The 20,521-nt window shown below is 39.3% G+C and overlaps 2 protein-coding genes across 6 annotated transcripts; one reads left to right on the top strand and one right to left on the bottom strand.

Moving 5' to 3' along the window:
- The first annotated feature begins 142 nt into the window (after positions 1 to 142).
- Positions 143 to 8,270, top strand: LOC110674001 (helix-loop-helix protein 13-like). Of its 4 annotated transcripts, none has more exons than XM_021853415.1 (5): positions 143 to 311; positions 537 to 706; positions 7,316 to 7,457; positions 7,534 to 7,748; positions 7,813 to 8,270. In XM_021853415.1, the coding sequence occupies exons 1-5, from the start codon at positions 256 to 258 to the stop codon at positions 7,944 to 7,946; spliced, it is 717 nt and encodes a 238-aa protein (XP_021709107.1). In that variant the 5' UTR covers positions 143 to 255; the 3' UTR covers positions 7,947 to 8,270. The 4 variants fall into 4 exon arrangements, with proteins under 4 accessions (XP_021709107.1, XP_021709108.1, XP_021709106.1 ...); XM_021853416.1 differs by having other exon boundaries at positions 7,531 to 7,742; XM_021853414.1 differs by having other exon boundaries at positions 7,531 to 7,748.
- A 4,269-nt stretch (positions 8,271 to 12,539) lies between these two features.
- Positions 12,540 to 18,843, bottom strand: LOC5569652 (regulator of chromosome condensation). 2 transcript variants are annotated; one of them, XM_001652864.2, is made up of 5 exons: positions 18,641 to 18,843; positions 18,468 to 18,566; positions 18,023 to 18,399; positions 13,293 to 14,108; positions 12,540 to 13,231 (listed from the first exon to the last, which is right to left on the bottom strand). In XM_001652864.2, exons 2-5 carry the CDS (start codon positions 18,547 to 18,549, stop codon positions 12,947 to 12,949), a joined length of 1,560 nt encoding a protein of 519 aa, XP_001652914.1. In that variant the 5' UTR covers positions 18,550 to 18,566; positions 18,641 to 18,843; the 3' UTR covers positions 12,540 to 12,946. The 2 variants fall into 2 exon arrangements, with proteins under 2 accessions (XP_001652914.1, XP_011493398.1); XM_011495096.2 differs by having other exon boundaries at positions 18,468 to 18,553.
- Positions 18,844 to 20,521: the final 1,678 nt, after the last annotated feature.

Genomic DNA, 20,521 nt, shown 5'->3' with positions numbered 1-20,521 from the left:
AACGCAAGTACGAAGGGGCGGAGTTATGTTGCTGCCTTTTTGGTCCTTGCGCACACCCCACGGCACATGCACCAGGCGAATTTTTCCCACATTAAATTGATTTGTTATAAAAGGGACACGCACCACATCCGGGGTAATCATTCAATTCGCACATTTCCGGTTGGTAGCATTCATCCGAGTATTCGAACTTAGTTGAAAAAAAGTGAAGGATTTGTGAACTTTTCTATTAGAGTGCATCGTTCAAAATCAATAATCATGGATAAAATCTGTCGCAGTCAATTGCCGGATTCATCATCATCTCCTCCGCTAAGGTGCCCTTAGATGTCCACTACTGTGTTACTTGATGTGCTTCTATGTGAACTACCCTAGTGCATGCTCGCGGAACGGCAGCGAAACGTGAATGAAAAGCAATTTAAATACTTGTAGAGTGCTTAAAGTAGCGTGATTTGCAATTAATTATTCAATCTATTTCTCATTGTTCCGCTGAATTTCGAATCACTATTTGCGATGATGGATACCGTCGATATGGCTTACAGTGGGCTAAATTTCCACAGCTTCGATGAGGATCTAATCTCGGATTTACCGTCGTGTGTTTATGCTAATCATCAACTTGGAGCAGCCACGGCGACAAATCCCAACTCGGGGAATCTTAGACTGAATACCAACAGTCTCCGACAGATCCAGCATCAATATTTGCATCACTCGGGTAAGTGGTTTCGTGATAAGAATGAATCGATTTCTAATTTGTTACGGGAAGCACCAAAAAAAAATCGCTAGAGGTCGCCCATTGACCTCTCTAAATATTCTGAATACAGACTAGATAGGTAGATAAACTAATAACTCGATAGATCATTTCCATCGTAGCACCAAATGGATTTCTCTTGATTCGCACGCAAATCATTTTTGTCAATATCTCAGCCATTTTTGAACCGATTTTAATAATTCATAGCAAATAATGGCGCGTACATCATTGGTTTGATATTTTACAGATTATTTTGTAAGTTCAGGTGTACCCAAACTTTTGCACGATACACCATACTGAGGGGTGAACCCAAACTTTTGCACGATGATTTGAATGACTATTTCATTAATTTTGAATAGTTTTTAGATATTTGCGCAAAAATTTCGTGAGCGCTCTTCAGAGAATATAAGATTACAATTCTAATGACACCTTGTTTTAAAATTTTGGTCGATCCAATGCTGAGGAAATTACAAATGTTTTTTCAGTGTGTTTTTTTTTTTTGAAAAATGTCACAACTTTAAGTAAAAATTGAGTATATAAAATTCAAAAAAATGTTTTTGTAAAAATACTTACGAAGTAAGAATAACTCTTTGCCTTTCGAATGTGGCTTAGAGAGTTTTAATTGAACGTGTAATCGCAGAGATATGGAACTCATCAAAATGGGCCCGGAGAGGTTGGCCGCCTGTCTGCACCGGCTGATTGTCAGAATCTGGAAAACAGAACAGCTGCCGGAGGAGTGGAAGCAAAAGGTCATATGCCCCATCTACAAGAAGGGCGACAAACTGGAATGTGAAAACTATCGTGCGATCACTATCCTGAATGCCGCCTACAAAGTGCTATCCAAGATTATCTTCCGTCGTCTATCACCAATAGCAAATGAGTTTGTGGGAAGTTATCAAGCTGGTTTCATCAACGGCTGCTCGACGACGGACCAAATCTTCACTGTACGGCAAATCCTCCAGAAATGCCGTGAATACCAAGTCCCAACGCATCACCTGTTCATCAATTTTAAGGTGAAGATGAACCGAAACCAAACCTCAAATATGGAGAACCGAACACCCGTTTGAGCTGAAAACTTAATCGATTGGTCACCACCAGCTAGTGACCAATGGATTAGGTTTTCAGCTTAAACGGATGTTTGGTTCTCCAGATTCGTGCTCTTGAAAATTTGAGGTGTGGCTTCTATTCATCTTCACTTTAAAGCGGCTTATGATAGCATCGACCGCGAAGAGCTATGGAAAATCATGGACGAGTACATCTTTCCCGGGAGGCTCACAAGACTTATAAGAGCGACGATGGACGGTGTGCAGAATAGCGTGAAGATTTCCGGCGAACATTCCAGTTCGTTCGAATCCCGCCGGGGACTTCGACAAGGTAATGGACTTTCGTGCCTTCTGTTCAACATCGCGCTAGAAGGTGTCATCCGGAGAGCCGGGTTCAATAACCGAGGTACGATTTTCACACGATCCAGCCAATTTGTTTGCTTCGCGGATGATATGGATATTGTCGGCGGAACATTTGGAACGGTGGCAGACCTGTACACCCACCTGAAACGTGAAGCGACAAAAGTCGGCCTGGTGATGAATGCGTCAAAAATAAAGTTGGGTTTCAATGCTAGTAATGGCCCCCTTAGTAGCTGAAATTCATTATCGACGGTTTCCCGCAATGATATCTCAGACGGATATACGTTTTGTGGACTCTAACAACAAGTTCAATATCTTTACTTCATAGTACGCCTATGAAACATACAAAATCATTTGATTTTCCCAGCGAAATATGCATTTGGAAAACTGTTGTCCGAATGCCTATTATGGACCCTCCCGGGTCCCGGGCGATAAGATCGCACACAAATGGTTTATTGGTTCCTTTACACAAATTACAAATGCACTAATGGTTGATTGGTAAAGAGAACTCTCAATAAATAACTAAGTGCTTAACGAACTCTAAGGTGGGAAGCAGGCTATGTCCCAGCAGAGGTGTAATGCCAGACAGAAGAAGGAACAGAAGGAATTTAATGTATTCTAACCATCAAACGGTTAGTGCTCTGATCAATATACTACCGCAGTACGAATAAGTGTCTAACAGTCGAATCTTTAGCATATCAAACGTAATAAGTGTCCTATGGCTCACTAAATCCTCAAAATCACATAGGACAGCACTATGGGCGATCAGGTGGCCAATAATCGAAAATATGACTTGTTCTGATAGGTTCTTCTTGTACATCATTCCATAGTAAACATTTATATTAAGATATTCCTGGAATACTAGGACCAAATTCTTTTGTGGTTTGATTAATGCAGTACGTCAAAGTTGAAGTTTTTAAGAAAAACAAAGAATTAAGTGCAAACACAAGGTGTACGTTGGTGGGAATATAGTGCATAATCGTAATATTTTAATAACTTTATACAGCATTTGAAAGCTTCTGAGGAAAATAAAAATTCGTCCTTTTGCTCAGGTTAATGTGAGAACTACACTGAAAAAAAAATCGATTTTTTATCGAAACTTTACACATTCCTTACTTTTTTGTCCCAACTTGTCCCAGGCTGAAATTTATTTTCAAGGGTATTTTAGGATGTAGACTAAAGGATCGTGCTAAATTTAGCTGCACATATTTGCACTTTTTTCATATAGGGCTTATCGACTTTTTTCAGCATTTTTTACAATTTTCCTTCAATATCAGCTAAATATTATTTTAGGGGATGAGTGAATATCATTTCGAGAGGGATTCGCGATAAGGGCCTATCTGACAAATCAATAACAATGAGAAAATAACCAATGAAATTTTCATGCGCAATTTTTAATCCCATTTGGAGAAAATATACTCCAACGTTAACTATTTCACTTTAATACACATTTCAAAAACCTAGTTTCAAAATCCTCAACAATACCACACACATCTCCTTCGATTTTCCTAGCTATTTCGTAATAAAAAAATATTATAAGGATTCGCCTTAAATGCACTCAAGAATGCCAGTATCGCCCAATGTTATGAGCCTGTAATCGATATTTTTTTCAGTGTCGCCTATTACTTTTGCGCCGTGTTTTCATTCTGGTTTCAATTAAGCCCGCCATGTACGCCTTGTTTATTTTTTGTTTGCAGTGTCGCCGTTTACTCTCGCCGTGTTTTGATTTCGATTTCAGATGCGCCCATCACTTTGATAAAAAAAACAGGCGTAATCAATACAGTGTGTGGTTTTGCATGAGGTGAAGTTTCGTCTTCTACAAATTTGCGTTTTTAGAATAGTTAAATTATCGAAAGGGGAAAAGTTCAAGTGCAGTGAATAGACAATCAAGATACAATTTCACCGCTATAGTTTCTTAAATTGTGTACATTTTGTCAGTTTCGCCTAATTCGCGAATCTTTCTAGATTTAATGATTCATATCATCATATCTATTTAAATTCTAATATGTAAAATGTTTTTAACAACGGTAATTGCATAAATGACGCATATGCATCATTAGTAAAAAACACCTTTTTTCGCTATAAGCCCTTTTCAAAAGTTAGTCTCGAAGACTTGTTTTTTGAACAAAACATCAAATTTGTATCACAAAGCTTTTAAAGCTTTTTTTTACACAAAATTAGACCTAGATATCTTTATTTTATAAATTTTCATTTGGATTTATTGTTTCATCGAGCTAAAAAGAAATAAAACTGCCTTTTATAATGATTACATTGAAAAATAATGTACTCTAAGGAATACAAATTTGAAATAAAAAAATGTTCGTGATCCCTCGGAGGATTTTTTTAGGGAACACGTCAAATGAAAGCTTCTTCTTCTTTCTGGCGTTACGTCCCCACTGGGACAGAGCCTGCTTCTCAGCTTAGTGTTCTTATGAGCACTTCCACAGTTATTAACTGAGAGCTTACTATGCCAATGACCATTTTTGCATGCGTATATCGTGTGGCAGGTACGATGATACTTTATGCCCTGGAAAGTCGAGAAAATTTCCAACCCGAAAAAATCCTCGACCGGTGGGATTCGAACCCACGACCCTCAGCTTGGTCTTGCTGAATAGCTGCACGTTTACCGCTACGGCTATCTGGGCCCCCGAAAATGAAAAGCTAGAAAATATTTGAATGGTGAAAGATTTAGCGATGCCTATTTTTTTGTGATAAACCTTTCCCATATACACGCCGTGTAGTGGTGACGTCCGCAGCTACAAAGAAAAGCCATGCTGAAGATGTCTGGGTTCGATTCCCAGTCTGTCCAGGATCTTTTCGTAGTAGAAATTTCATTGGCTTCCCTGGGTACAGAGCATTTTCGTACCTGCCACACGATATACGAATGCGAAAACGGCAACTTTGAAAAAAGCTCTCAGTTGATAGCTGTGGAGTTCGGAGTGTACGTAACTTCAAGAAGAATAATATAGGGAAAGTGCATTATTTTGATAACCTTCACATTTTCAATTATTTTGAATGTTTTAACATCAAGATATATCCTATATCTTACTGCTAAAACACACAAAACTTTTCAAAATGTGAAGACATTCAAGTTATCACGTATGGCGAAATAGGGAACCACTATGGCCATAACTGGTACACTTACCCTATATGTTTGTAAACAAACGGTAATCCCTTCACCACCATTTCACCCCGAAAAAAGACTCATTGTATTTTTAAGCAGAAAAATCACTTATGATAGAAGTATAAACATTTGTTATCATGTTTGTTGTGTTGCCTGCTTATTCAACCAAAATGAAAACAAACGAAGTAATCGAATGCTTGTTATTGGGTGACACAACTTGTTATCTTTTTGCTACCCAATTTTGCTGTTGTGTTATCTAACTTTTTTAAGACATAGAGTAAAGTGGGGCAAAAGTTCGAGTGGGGCAAGAGTTTCTTTTTAAGATTTCTAGCTCAAATCAAATCAAAACTTAGAAATGTCATGGTGGTTCGAATGCTATTCAAGTAAGAGACTTTCACTCCAAATATCATCAAAATCGATAGAGATTTGGAAAAGTTATGGCTATTTGTTGTTTTTCGACGTAAATATTGTAATATTTGGTCAAACTTTCGATGCATGGAACCAAATGAAGATAAAATATTTTTCAAAATTTTATGTAAGGGTGTTTCTAGGCCTATCATAAGGATGCTTTGACGTGTATTAGTTTTTCCATAAATAGTTGGAATCAACTTTTGGCCCATAGCAAGGCAAAAGTTCGAATCTGCGGGGCAAAAGTTCGATCCATGTATAAACCCACGGAAAAATTTTCAAGTTTCCTGAAATCTACATATTATCTTCAAATTTCGCGAAATTTGCCTGATCGTGCGAAAAATGTCACAAAAATTTTACATTTTCACTTAGTTTTGCGCCCAATATAGGTTACAATTAACCCTATATTGGGCATTTTTTGATGAAAATGTAGTGTGTATTTTTCGGAAAACATAAATTTATGGCTGGTATAAAGTATGCCTGGCATAAAAGTATTGATATTTTGTGTTTTAGCCAACGAACTCTTGCCCCACACTAGATTCGAACTTCGAAGTTCGTTTAAGACAATCAATTTTAAAACTGTTATAACTAAAAATGGGTAAATAGTTTGACACAAGTTTGTTCAGCAAAATTATAGCCAATATGTTGAAGGCTCGCTGTATGGTATTTGTTTTGTTTCATCTGCTATTATTTTCCTGGAAAATTTGAGTATACCACTAAGGTCGAACTTTTGCCCCACCTTACTCTAAGTCTTAAATCATGTGTCAAATAAAGCAAACTAAACTATTTTTTTTCGTAAGACATGTCATTGAAAAACAAAATATTGAACACTTTGATCGCAATGTAGAATCATTTTCTAATTTCTAATCTTGCAAAACATGTTAACTTGAGAGCCTGTGCTGAGATCTCTTATTCAAATAGAACATAAGAAGAGAGCCTGTGCTGAAACTTATTCAAACTTAATCAGTCGATCGTAAGTGAGTATAGTGTTATGTCTATGTCTATGAAGTAAACATTGTCTAGAAACGAAAATCAGTTAGTAAATTTTCACGAATTCTAAGCTATATTTTATATATCTCATGTAAAATCTTTTGAAAAATTCTTAAGATATCCTGAAGTATTTCTGAAAAGATCCTTAGCGGGCACCTGGAACAATCTCTGACGCTTTTAAAATACTTTTAATATAAATATTTTTCTTTCGACATAAAATTGTGCCTCCATCAGGGATGAATTAGATTATTTTGAGCGCGAACTTGGAGTGGATTTATGGGTTAACTTGTTTTGATATTATTAGAAACTTTTTTATATTTTAATCCCAATTTTTTTTTCAAGAGATTTTAGTCTTATGATAGTTTATGTTGCGTCATTATTACCTTCAGGTCATAAAAAACTATTTTCAGGATGGTACTCGATCTCAAAGAACCATTGAAAACTTTGCAACTTCACAAAACACACTGGGGAATTTTTGACGAAACATCGAAAAAAAATCGATTGAATGAAAATTTAAAAAAAATATGGGTTTTATAGAAAAGCTCTAAGAATTAATTACACATTCTTGAGAAATAACTCTCGTAAAAATATACAAAATACTGCAGAATTTAAATGATTTGTTTTATTTTACTTTCCACAATATTTCAGATTGCTTAGAGTCACCAAGCTCAGCAAGTCCATCATTGTCCAATGCCATGAACCATCCTTATAGTGCGGCGCCATATAAAATCCAACGGCAGCAAACTAACGTAAGAGAGCGTAAACGGGTTATGAGATCTGCCCCAAACGGGTAAGGACATAATGTGTTTCCCAATAAATCATGGTAAATCTAATTCCATTTCCTTCCCAAAACTTCCGAACAGCAGCATTAACTCAGCATTTGACGAACTTCGCGTACACGTGCCCACATTCCCATACGAGAAACGATTAAGTAAAATCGATACACTACGGTTGGCCATCGCATACATTGCATTACTAAGGGAAGTCCTGGAGGCAGACTATGATCCACTAACCTACGTCGAAAAGTGTCTCCGTGGTGAGATCAAAGCCGACAGAGCGAGCTGGAATACTAGTGGTAATGGTACTTCATGAGTTGCACCTACATTGAACTTCTTATGGAACGAACGTTAACTTTTTCTTTGTAGATCTGACAGCTCGGCTATCGTGGATCAATTGGGAAAATCTCGGAGTTCATCCAGGGCGGCGCACCATATTGACGTCCCTTGCGCTTGGATCATCCGAGAGTCTGGGATGTGGACCTCCACCACATCTCATCTAAACTGTGTGCAATCGCTTAACCTATGAAACCATCAAACTAGTCCGACTGTAACACTCGAATCGATAGTTATACGTCTTCCTGAATAATCCTAGTTATTGTGGTAGTCTAGTTATTTATATGATTCATTTGTGATATTAGGTTGGTATCAGTTGTATAAGAACTTTCTGTAATGCTATACAATAGTTTAAGTAACTTGATCTCGATTAGAAGACTAGGAAACCCTTCTAAAAGTCTGTTCTATTGAATATATGATTTGTATGGTACGTTCCGTGACTATACTGAATAATGATACGAATATTGAAATAAAGACATCAGAGGAATAAATGTGGATTTTCTATTTGGGGTGGTCCATAAACCACGTGGTCATAGATGGGTGGAGAGTAGACTGGCCTTTAAACAAAAAGGTTGTAAAACTCCCTAGATATGTGCCTTAGTAAGAAAAAAGCTCTCTCAACTATTCAACTCATTTGATTGCTCCCCCAACTGGCGCATTCAATTCGAAGCTTGTATGGAATATTCGTTTCAAAAATAGGGTCGTTACTGTTTTGTTCCGTTCAATCGCGTTCGATTGAGTCCAAAATGACAAATTCACTTATTGATACCCTAATGAACATAATTGCAGAAGATTATTTCTGAATTTAAGTTTATTTTCATTAACCTTGCAGTTGTTCAAAGTAAGGCTTAGATCAACACTCCCGTACAATCACATTTATGCATGTACCTTGTACCACATCTCGCCCAGCGTCATAGGTGGCTATGATGCGCTTAGTGGCTACCTAGCTGAGACCTGAGAGAGACTCGCGAAGAGGAAAAATATCAACGTCATATGCAGCCCAGATTCCCCTCTCACGAAACGTCAAATGCAGCCCACCGTTTTTATGGCTGAAAAAGTGAAAAGTATTATGTTCAAAGTAAACTGTTATTAAGAAGTTCAGTCGGCGGAGTAGTTTTTTCCAAAGTTGCTGATAAATCTAAGCAGAAGATTAATTATTTCTAATGTCTGCTACGTTTGCTGGCATGAAATTTCACTCAAACTGCTATTTATGATTCGATGTGATGCAAACTCAATCTTTTTTTGCTGAGAGGTTCATGTGAGGATTTGAACAGCATGCGCATAATTGGTATAAACACAAAGTGGAATAAGAAAAAAACTCAGCAATCACAGAAAAAGAAGACCGTCTTCGCGAGTCTCGTCTCAGGTTGAGACTACCTAGGAGGGAGAAACCAATACAAAATTTATGTACGTCATAGTGAGCCGGGATTCTGCTGTCAGGAACTGTCACTGTGAGCCCACATCTCAAACATTGGACTATCATGGAAAAGGCGCGTATCTGATTAAAACACATTTTCGCATTTAATCAAAAGTGATAAAAATCCAATGAAAATAAATTCATGCACACAATGCAAGCAATGTCACGTGAGCACTTTTCAATCTGATTGAATATAAAGCATTGAAAAACGCATCGTTTTACGTTTTCCAATTAAAATGATTATTAAGTTCATAGAAAACTGTGGCCCTTTTCCATGTTTGTCAGGAAAGATCGAAAGTACACAACAAAAGAAAACTAGCGATTTTCCCCAAGCCTGCCTTGATTGTTGTTGGCAAGCTGGAGTTATCTTGCAGTTCAAACAAACGTTGTTCTATATTTCGTGTGTAGTATCTGTGCCTCCCTTCCAGGTGGCTACCAAAGTTTCCCTGACCCAAAAAGGAGATGATGTGCTGTTTTCCATATGTTGAAGCTGAAAATCCCACACTCAAAAAAATCCAAACGTCATTGCTACGTGAAAAATCACGTAGATCATTTCAAATTCATTTTGCCTTCACTTCACCTGACTATGATAAAGATCACTAAGCCATTCATAACCATCAAATAGTGAATCGGTAATTGTTACTGAGGTTACCTATCGCACTTACGTGAAATTCATGTAGGTGCCTAAGTTCATTTTGACATCTGCATATTGTACGTACATTCGGTGTTGAACTCAAATCCTAAGATGGCGCCCGCTTGATTTTTGCAGAACTTCAGAAGCTGCTGAACTTTAAACCCTGTGTTAGATTGATTTTAAGGTAAATATGCTTTGAATACCGAAGAATCCCTGCATTACTTCATATTTTACACCTGATTTATAACCTCTATCAATTATAGCACGCGAAGGCTGCAACAAAACAGAACATACTCACAACATTTGGGAAACAAGATTCACAATGCTCAGATTGTGTGTGTGTGATACAATCCACCTCCCACTGGCCGGCAGTGCTTTTATGGAAGAAAATTGTATGCATGTATTTAATGATACCCTTCGATATCTTTATATCTGCAGACAATTTTAGCCCAGGAGATGAAAGGTGATAGCTCTACTGAAATTCCAACGACCCATTTCAAGAATGGCAGTAAATACACACACATTCTGAGGTCATTTTTATTTACAGTAAGCCCCGCATAAAAACATCCAGATATCAAATGGATATATGCAATGTTTTTACACTTCCCGAATCGAAAATTATATTTTCGACCCTGGCACGTATTTAGTTTGAATTGGTAATAAGTGAGTAAAGTAAACAATAATAAAGAACGATTTTACCAGGATGTGAAGCAGTTTTTCTCCGTCGCTGCACTGGGATTTCCGTAAAACACTATACACTTTTTCACTGCACTCCACGCGTAACACGTTCGATCCTGACCGCATCACCCGCCCCGCAGGAGCAAGCGTCGCAGTCAAAGGATCACACACTACTGCAAAACAGGGGAAAAAATTCTCCGGCAACGAAAATACGCGCGAATCCGTCAGAAAAATCAATCGGACGACGCAAAACCGAACTGTTCTGCTTGGGCTTCACGAAGCACTACCCAGCAAGGCGCTCCAAAACAGGGGAAAAAATTCTCCGGCAACGAAAATACGCGCGAATCCGTCAGAAAAATCAATCGGACGACGCAAAACCGAACTGTCCTGCTTGGGCTTCACGAAGCACTACCCAGCAAGGCGCTCCAAAACAGGGGAAAAAATTCTCCGGCAACGAAAATACGCGCGAATCCGTCAGAAAAATCCATCGGACGACGCAAAACCGAACTGTCCTGCTTGGGCTTCACGAAGCACTACTGTATTCAAAGCATATTTACCTTGAAATCCAGATTCACAATGCTCAGATTGAATATAAAAATATCACAATCTTTTAGATTTGTTTACATTTTCCAATTGGGAATTAGTTTTCTTCCAAAGCCTATTAGAGATAAGGTTGGTCTATATTCTAGTTAATTTAATGCAAAACCATCTAGGTCCTATTGAAACGCTTCGTAAAGGCTACCGGAAAATCCACGTAGCTCTTACTTGTAGCGCCGGTGGAATGGACGAAGATCAAAAGTTCATGCGTTCGTTCTGGGCTACCTATGATTAACGTAAAAGCTACGTGAAAAGTGCGATGGAAAAAAACCACGTATGTTTTCACGTAACAATGACGTTTGGATTATTTTGAGTGTAGCAAAGCCAAATAAAATTTTAAACAAAAATTCTTGTGGAACATCTTAGATACAATGTACTTGAACTAACCACATCGAAGGATATTGATAAAAAAACATTTATTACTCAAGTTCCAACAAAATACAAAAGTAGGGTCTGTGCTGGCTAGATAAGAATTGATTTCCTAAAATCAAAAATTTAAATTAAAAAGGTTATTTCATCAAAAAAAAATGACACAGGCAGCATTTAAAATTCCTCTAAGAAAATACAAAAATATTTATTTGTTTGGAAAAATATTGTGATGCTCGTTATCGAAGTCGTGTCCATACTTTCTGGGACAACCTATATCAACAATTTTCAATATACACTTCATGATCAGTCTTAAATATTCTCGATTCCCACGAGATTAGCTTTGACTTCGTTTTGTTTAACTGATAAAGGACTGTCTATTAATAACGTAAGACAATTTTGGCAGTTTTCAGCCCATGCGTCATTAGACGCTAAACGGGGGAAGTGGAACCCATAAAACTGGTTACGCTAAATTTAAACTTTTTCGACCCCCTACCCCATTGTCACGTTTTTTGTATGAGTCCCCCGAAAATTTTGTAAGGCTCGTCACGCTTGGCGACAACATCGCAATTGGACGGTACGAATTAAAGTTCGACGCGGGTTTCCCGGGTTTTTAGAAGGCTATTACTCTTACCTGCCTCCAGTCATCCGGAACAATGTTACACTCCAGAAAGAGCATTGAGCTTGATTCGATCCATTCCTGGTGCGAAATTGTTACATGAAAAAAGAACAAGTGATAATTCAACCATCGAAAACGGTCAATCCATAGCGTCCCTATTTACCGGAATATATCGACGCACGCGATCAACAGGAACGGAATCCGGTCAAACTTTCTTATCGAAATCGATAATCCACCGAGGAGGTTTCATACCACGGTTGTATTTTGTAAAAAAAAAAGATTAGGTATCTACCGGAAATTTTCTTGGATACATTTTCGAAGAACAAACGAAACTCCCGAGTTGTCTCTTTTTTCCAGTGGGTTCAAGTTCTCGTCTTTTTCCCTGTTTGGTTGCCACCCTGGGTTGTATGATATTACCGTCCAATTAAAGTTTCGAACTCAGGTTACAATCATGTTTTACAAGTTTTTATTCTTATGGTTTGAGTAGTAATGATTTTAATAAATTAATTTTAAGTTTTTTCTTTTTTTCCAACGCATAATCAATGTAGGTCAATATTTGTTCTCTTTCAATCAGATTGTCTTTTTAATCTGCGTTACCGAACAATAGTATGACTACGTAAATAGAGTAGAACGAAAACACTGGCATGTAGAAACGGAAATAAATCAACAGATGTAAGGTAAGAAATGTAATACAGAACGAATAACGTCGAATGAGGCGCGGGTACCATGAGATGATAAAAATGATTATTTCACAAAACTAAACACTTAGTTTCTATCATTACGTAATTGTTTCTAACTAAACCTATAAAATCGCTAGTACTGAACAGGTTTAACTAGTCCCGATTATACGGTGCGTTCACAGTTTTCGCTTGCGTCCCCGGCCAGCTGGCTTCTTCTCGGGTTCCGCAGCCGCGTCAGTCTCACTACTTTCCATTTGTGGCTTCTCTTTCTCGTCTTCCTCGTTTTCTTCCGTCTTAGTACCACCATTGGAATCGGCGGTCACCTTCGCGGCTGAAGTAGAAGCACCATTCGTTTTTGGTTTATCTTCTACTTCCGGCGCTGATTTCTCGACAGGCTCGACTTCCTTGGCTTTTTTGTTAGCTTTAGTGGTAGGCTTAGCTTCAGGCACAGGAGTAGGTTCCTAAGTAAAATAGAAAGTAAATGTTAAGATCATAATTGATTCAAATGGGATTAAGCATTACCTTAGCTGGTTTCTCTTCCACCAGGAATAAGCTATGCTGACCGCCGCTGGAAACCTTGAGAATTCGCTTGCCTTGTACTTGTTTGCTGTTGATTTGAACTGGTGTGGTTTCATCGTCCTCGTTTCCAGTTCCTAGCTGTTGATTCGAGCCCATTCCCCAAGCGTAGACTTCACCCTTGTCTGTCACGGCAAAGGACGCACTTTCGCCACAGCAGATCTCTACCACATTCTTGTCTGCTAGAGCTTCAACTGGGGTCACAACTTTAGCGTCTTCCGTCACATTGCCTAGGCCGAGGCGACCGTATTCTTTGCGGCCAATGACGTGCACTTTGTTGTCGGTTTTCAAAACCAACGTGTGATGTTGTCCTCCGGCGATAGATTTCACATCGGTGAAACTAGTCTGTTCAGGTACGAATACCGGTTTAACGACATTTTCGCTCGGATTCGGGATGCCGAGTTGACAATAGTTGTTCAACCCGAAGGCAAAGATCTTGGCCGTGTTGCGATCCCTGAAGAAAGTGCAATAGGTAGATGCCCAGATTGCATCTGCTAAGACTTTTTTACCTCGCAGTGTGACAACTCCCGGTTGAAGCAGATCGGTTTTACCACGTCGAGATTCGCCAGATGCGGCCCGAGTGGAAATACGTCCTAGTTGACCCTGTTCGGCGCAACCAACTGTGTACACGTGGCCGTTTTCGCTCAGGACCACCAAGTGGTCTCCACCGGATGCGATGTCCACCGATTTGAGGCCTGGTACCACCTCGACCGGTAAGCGTTTGTTCCCTTCCAACGTTAGGCCCATGTTTCCGTGCGAATCCTGACGGGAAAACGACAAACAAAGTAAGGCACACATTAGTTGACGTTTCCCGAACCGTTACGTGGGACATATCAAGACATATCAAGATCTCGGATCTGAACAACTTCCATTAAAATCAGAGACTTTTCAGAGACCTGCATTACAATACTGACAAAGTCTCCTCTGAAAAGAGACCTGCTACCAACTCTGCATTCTGCATTATTGTGGGCATCATATTTACTTGAAGCATCTAACTCCACTTGACAAGACAATAACACTACGAATCGAAACTTTTCGTCTTTGCAGACTGAAGAACAAGCTAGTGTTAGACTAGTCTGAATTGAGTTCTACAAGCCAGGGATGACTTATAGCTCGCAGATTGTACTAAAAATGCTAGCAGTTCGCTTTCTCAATTATCAGTTTCAGGCCAACGCCATTCAGCCACGGCATGAACAAGCCAGTCCGTGGACTAACCTACGCAAGCCTGACCGGAAGGCTGATGGTCGTTCCACACTTGGTTTGACAACCAATATCCGTGGCGAAGAAGCTCTCCAATAAGAAAACCTTTTGAACAGCATATTCGCAACTGAATCACTCCTAAATTCCATCTTAGACTGTGGTGAACAGATTGCCGAAAATCCAATAGCTGAGATTCGAAGTTGAAGCAATGTAATAGTTTACCCATTACGGCCCAAACTTCAACGAGTCTCGGTAATTACTATTATTCACCGAGAACGAGATCCCGGTAAATAATATAACAACCAAGAAAACAGCTGTTGCATTCTTGACAATCCATCTGCCACAACCGAGTATGCAATTTGGGAGTGCGGTGCAGTGGGACCACCTGAAAGCAGCTAAATGTACTCACAGTACTTTTTCTGGTAACGAAACCCTTCGTTCAAGAAAGCGCCTTGCTGAGGCATTTCCCACCAAACGGCAGGACAGCTTAATCTCAGACCTTCCCGAAGCAGTTGTGGTGAGTAACCGAGGACGTACTCGTATGGGTGCTCCAAGTGCGAGATTAACACTAGCTTTGAATGTTCGGTGTCGGTGACGGGTCAGGACTGGGGAAAAGTTCTTCTCGAATCGCAATGCTATTACATTCTTACACTTTGGACGGTTAGACCAATTTGTTCAGAGCAGAATATACCTAGACTCGCTTGAGATAAAAAAAATAGAATAAGATTTATGCTGGGGTGGCAGCGAGACTAAAATTAAATCGATTCTACCCCATTATCCTGAAACCAATTATGTACCCCGAATGCTGTTTCCCCGAATGTCGAAACACCTTGAGTGACATTGTCCCGTTATATTGGAATTGTCATTCGGGGTAATGGGATTCGGGGAGATGGGGTAGAGTCCTCTCAAACTATTGCTATTAGTCAAATATTACTCTATGTATTTTTCATGATTTTCTCCAGAAATTTCATCAGTATACATTTTAGGTAGGTATTTGCTAAAACAAAATCTTTGAGAAAATCATTGTTCAAGTGATCATTCGGTGTTTTTTTACGAGCTTCCCCCAAGATTTTTGTTTAAGATATCAACAAGAGTTCTAAAGATTCCTCCAAGGATGCTTCCAGGATGTTACTTAGACATTTGCACAGGAATTCGTTCAGAGATTCTTCCAGAAGTTTCTTTGGAAAGTTCTTAATTATATTTCTAAGCATTTTTTTCAGCTATTTTACCCGTGATTCCTTTCTAGATTCTTTCAGCAATTCCTAGACTGACTGTTAAATGAATTTCTCCAGGGAGTTCTTCCAGGAGATCTTTGGAAGGAAATTAGAATTCTTTGGAAATTGTTGCAGGTCCGAAAGATTTTTCTGAAGGAAATCCTAATGAAACTTCTGGTAAAAGCATGAAAAACTCTTGCAGGAGAAGGCTCCTGCAATAATCTCCGAGGGTATTTAAATTGATCTTGGATGATTCTTCAGAAAAAATACTTAAAAATGCTGATTGTAAAAATTCCCATACGAAACCTTTTATCAGGCAGACATTTCTGAAGAAATGTCCGAAGTCTTCCAGGCATTCACCCAATGATCCTTTCTTCGATTTCTTTAGGATACCTTCCAAGGTATCCGTTAGATATTTAGAATATTTGAGGTATATCTGAAACAGTTCTTAACAGCTCTCTAAAAGAAGAGAACACAAAATCAGGCTCTTCACATCCTGAAAAATCGGTTTTGTGCTGATTTCTGCATAATTTTACAAAAGACGAAATCAACCCAGAAGCAGATTTTTAAGCATGATTAAAATTACACACCTGCAGGTTAATTTCGGTGAACAATTTCTTTGGAGAGAATAAATTTTCTTTCATTACTCACCAGCAAGAAAATTTTCTTTTCTTCGAAGAAAATGCGCGCCGGAATTCGCTTACTGATGTGTTCGTCCCCATCGGACGGAAATTCTGCCGAAATTTGTGTAGGAATCGTCGGAAGAATAATTGTTATGGTATTTACAGGTGTAAAACCTTAAATTTTGAATAACCTTTTGTTTTTTACTTGATAAATAACCCTAGAAATGTTTGGAAAAACTGCTGGAGTTATCCTCGAAAGAAACGCTTGCAGATTTTCCGGAGTAACTTAATGTAGAATCACTGGACGATTTATTTAAGGAATTTCTGGAAGATCACAGGAAAATAAATTCTAGGGAAACCAATTTTTAAAATTGACGTAGGAACTCATTGGGGAATCTCCGTATAGTTTCTTTGGGAAAAATCCCAAAAGAATTTCTTCACAGACTTTAGAAGTCTTAGTTTTGGAGATTTAAAAATATGTGAAAAACCTCTAGAGGACTAGTCTCTGGAGAGCTTCCTCTAATCAGCCCTCGAAAAATCCCAGGCCGTATTACAGAAAGAACTGGGTGAGGATTCTATAGAGTGATTTCTGAAATCTTGAGTAAAATCACAAGAATGATTTCTGAAGTTTTACGTCGAGAAATCCTAGAATGAATCTTTGAAGATCTCGAATCGCGTACAAACTTAGAACAAACGAACAGTTTGGTGTCAGCATCAATTTCATCACATTTCTGTGAAAATATCTGACACCACTGTGGTAGACATGAGCTCTTTTTGTTTTGAGGAAGTTTTGAAGCAATTCCTGGGAGAAACCATGAAAGAATTCTTGAGCAAATCTATATGAAAATACAGTAAGGACCCGATTTTGTCAGCCCCTCGATGAATTTTAGGCTGACAAAATGGGGAACCTGACAAAATCGGGTCATTTTATTTTGTTCCTGTTTTTCAAATTTCGACATGTTACGTGATTAGAGGCATTTCCATTGCCCCCTCTGGCTACGCACATGCGTGCATGACATCAAACATCATCAATTTTAATGTAAACGTGGTAAACATGACGATAACAATTTTTTGAAATAGGCTGACAAAATCGGGGGCTGACAAAACCGGGTCAGTACTGTAATATCACTGAACAAATCGGCATGGAAACTCCATTGTCAATTATTGAAGGTGACAAAGTTGGAGAGTGCTCGAGGATATCTTGGAGCACATTTTAAAGAAATTCGTCTAAGCATATTATGAAAAATGATATATGTTTTCTTATATTTATTTAAGACCAATAATCAATTTATGTGAAGCCAAACTATCTATATCCAATAGGCAACACAGAAATAAATTTGAAGCAGGTAAAAGCTTGCCATCTGTCAAGTAAAAAAGGACGCGTCCCTTTAAATGGAAAAGGATGCGTCGCGATTTCCCCTCGTTCACCCTTATATAAATTTCGGCAGAACCGGTTGTCGACTGCAGAGTGCAGACAACCAAACAAGGAAATGTTTTACCTGTATAATAAATGGAGGGAAAATCAGTAATCAACAGCTGTTTACCATTTTGCCCTCTGATCCGTGGTCGAATACGGAGAAATGAAGAATCGATTTTCAATATTTTACGTATAAAATCACAAGTTCCGTTTGTGCCTTACCCGGAATGATCCCCAAGCGTAGACCCGGCCATCGTTCAGCAGGCAGGCGGAATGTGAATCGCCGGCCGAAATCTTCAGACACGGTGCCGGCAGCTGAATCTTCCTCGGCTCGAACTCCGATCCTTCTTCGTCCGCCGTGGCCCTTCCCAGGGCTCCTTCGTCGTTACATCCGAAGGAATACACCTCTCCCTTCCGGTTCAGGCACAGATTGTGCATTCCGCCGGCCGATATTTCCACGATTTCCTTCAGGCTGTCAATCAAGGCGGGGCGCGTCTTTTCCATGACATCTTCACCGAGACCAAGTTGGCCCACTTCTCCTTGGCCACAGGAAAGGACATTTCCACATGGCTTCGGTAGCACGGGTAGCGGAAGTTCAACTGTTAGATAAAATGGCAAATTATTCATTAGAATGAGTGCCGTTACGGAAAACCGTCTCTAAACTTACATTTCGTGGTGCTACGAGCTACCTTTGCTGCCGGCGCGTCTCCATTGCTGGGATTTTCACGCTTTGGTCGACCACGGCCCATTTTCCTACGAACAAAAACTAGAAATTGAGGTTAGTCTTCAAAGAAAAATTTTCAACCATTTCACCACGTTGTCCCAACTAATTGAACTTACCTTAATCGATGTTGTCTGGCGGCTCACTTATTAAGCAAGTAAATTCCACAGTTTGTGAAATACCTATTGCAACTTTTCTAAACTATCATACTTTCAGACTGGTGGAACAAAAATTTCGAATGATTCTTCCCTCTAGTCACCATGAGAACAGAACATCTTGCTGGTTGAAAGCAAACTTCAAAAGTAACGCCTCGACTGAAGAGACGATGGCAGCAGGCGGTAAACTTTTCAACCAGAGGGATGACATCATAGTTTTTTCAATATGGTATTTGACAGGTCTTGTTGTGCCTTCTTATCGGGAGCATAAATTTATACTCCAGTTGCCATTCTCACGAACACTCATATACTTGTTGAATGTTTACCTTCCGTATGAGTGAAAATGGGGCAAAATGCACCAAACAAGACACAAACTGCGCAAAGCTGCTATGTGAGAATGTGCATTGTTATCAGTGGTTTATCCGCGTTATAAATGGCATTTAGCCATCGATATTGGTTGAAAACTTATGATGCGAAATGTTGTCATCGTGATAATTGTTCTTCTGATTATGAAAATCGACACCGCAAGAAGAAAAACAATACTTCATTGTGTCTTTCACGATAATAGAAATGAAACTTACTCTTATTTTAAGCCGCGAGCTACGCTATGGAAATAATAATGAACAATATGCGTAGGTTGTGTGCGCCTAGGTTCGTTTTCCCACATTCACACCAGCTGCATTGCTCATAGCGTAATAGTAATGGTGAGCGCTGCTTGCGTTCGATAAGAGGCAACAAAATATGACCACCATATCGGTCCCCTGTTTTCAACGTTTTCAAGTTCCTTTTTTTTCCTTTTTTTTTTGTCCTCGTGTTTCAAAATCAACCAGGGGACCGATATGGTGGTCATATTTTGTTGCCTCTTATCGAACGCAAGCAGCGCTCACCATTACTATTACGCTATGAGCAATGCAGCTGGTGTGAATGTGGGAAAACGAACCTAGGCGCACACAACCTACGCATATTGTTCATTATTATTTCCATAGCGTAGCTCGCGGCTTAAAATAAGAGTAAGTTTCATTTCTATTATCGTGAAAGACACAATGAAGTATTGTTTTTCTTCTTGCGGTGTCGATTTTCATAATCAGAAGAACAATTATCACGATGACAACATTTCGCATCATAAGTTTTCAACCAATATCGATGGCTAAATGCCATTTATAACGCGGATAAACCACTGATAACAATGCACATTCTCACATAGCAGCTTTGCGCAGTTTGTGTCTTGTTTGGTGCATTTTGCCCCATTTTCACTCATACGGAAGGTAAACATTCAACAAGTATATGAGTGTTCGTGAGAATGGCAACTGGAGTATAAATTTATGCTCCCGATAAGAAGGCACAACAAGACCTGTCAAATACCATATTGAAAAAACTATGATGTCATCCCTCTGAAATCAACGTTACGGTGGCAGGGTTGCCTATTTTTTGCATTTTTAAACTTTTCCAACGGCCCAGATAGCCGTAACGGTAAACGCGCAGCCACAGACAAACAGACGTCACACTCTCATCATTGTGCATCGACCACCTTTTTAACGGTCGCTTCAAAATTATGGTAGGTGGCCAATCCGCCATCTGCAGCGCTCGCATCGTTTTTGTTTCGCGTTTGACGTTTACACACTACCGCCATCTGTTGGCCTGTCGGCCAAACACACTAATTTTAGCATTGGGTGAACATGTCCTCGTGACTATGATTTTAATCGAGATTTGTTCTAAGTGTTACGTCTGTTTGTCTGTGGCGCAGCTATTCAGCAAGACCAAGCTGAGGGTCGTGGGTTCGAATCCCACCGGTCGAGGATCTTTTCGGGTTGGAAATTTTCTCGACTTCCCAGGGCATAGAGTATC

The sequence above is a fragment of the Aedes aegypti genome, chromosome 3 (genome assembly GCF_002204515.2).
Source record: "Aedes aegypti strain LVP_AGWG chromosome 3, AaegL5.0 Primary Assembly, whole genome shotgun sequence".
Taxonomy (NCBI): Eukaryota; Metazoa; Arthropoda; class Insecta; order Diptera; family Culicidae; genus Aedes; species Aedes aegypti.
This window is presented reverse-complemented; position numbering and strand designations above follow the sequence as displayed.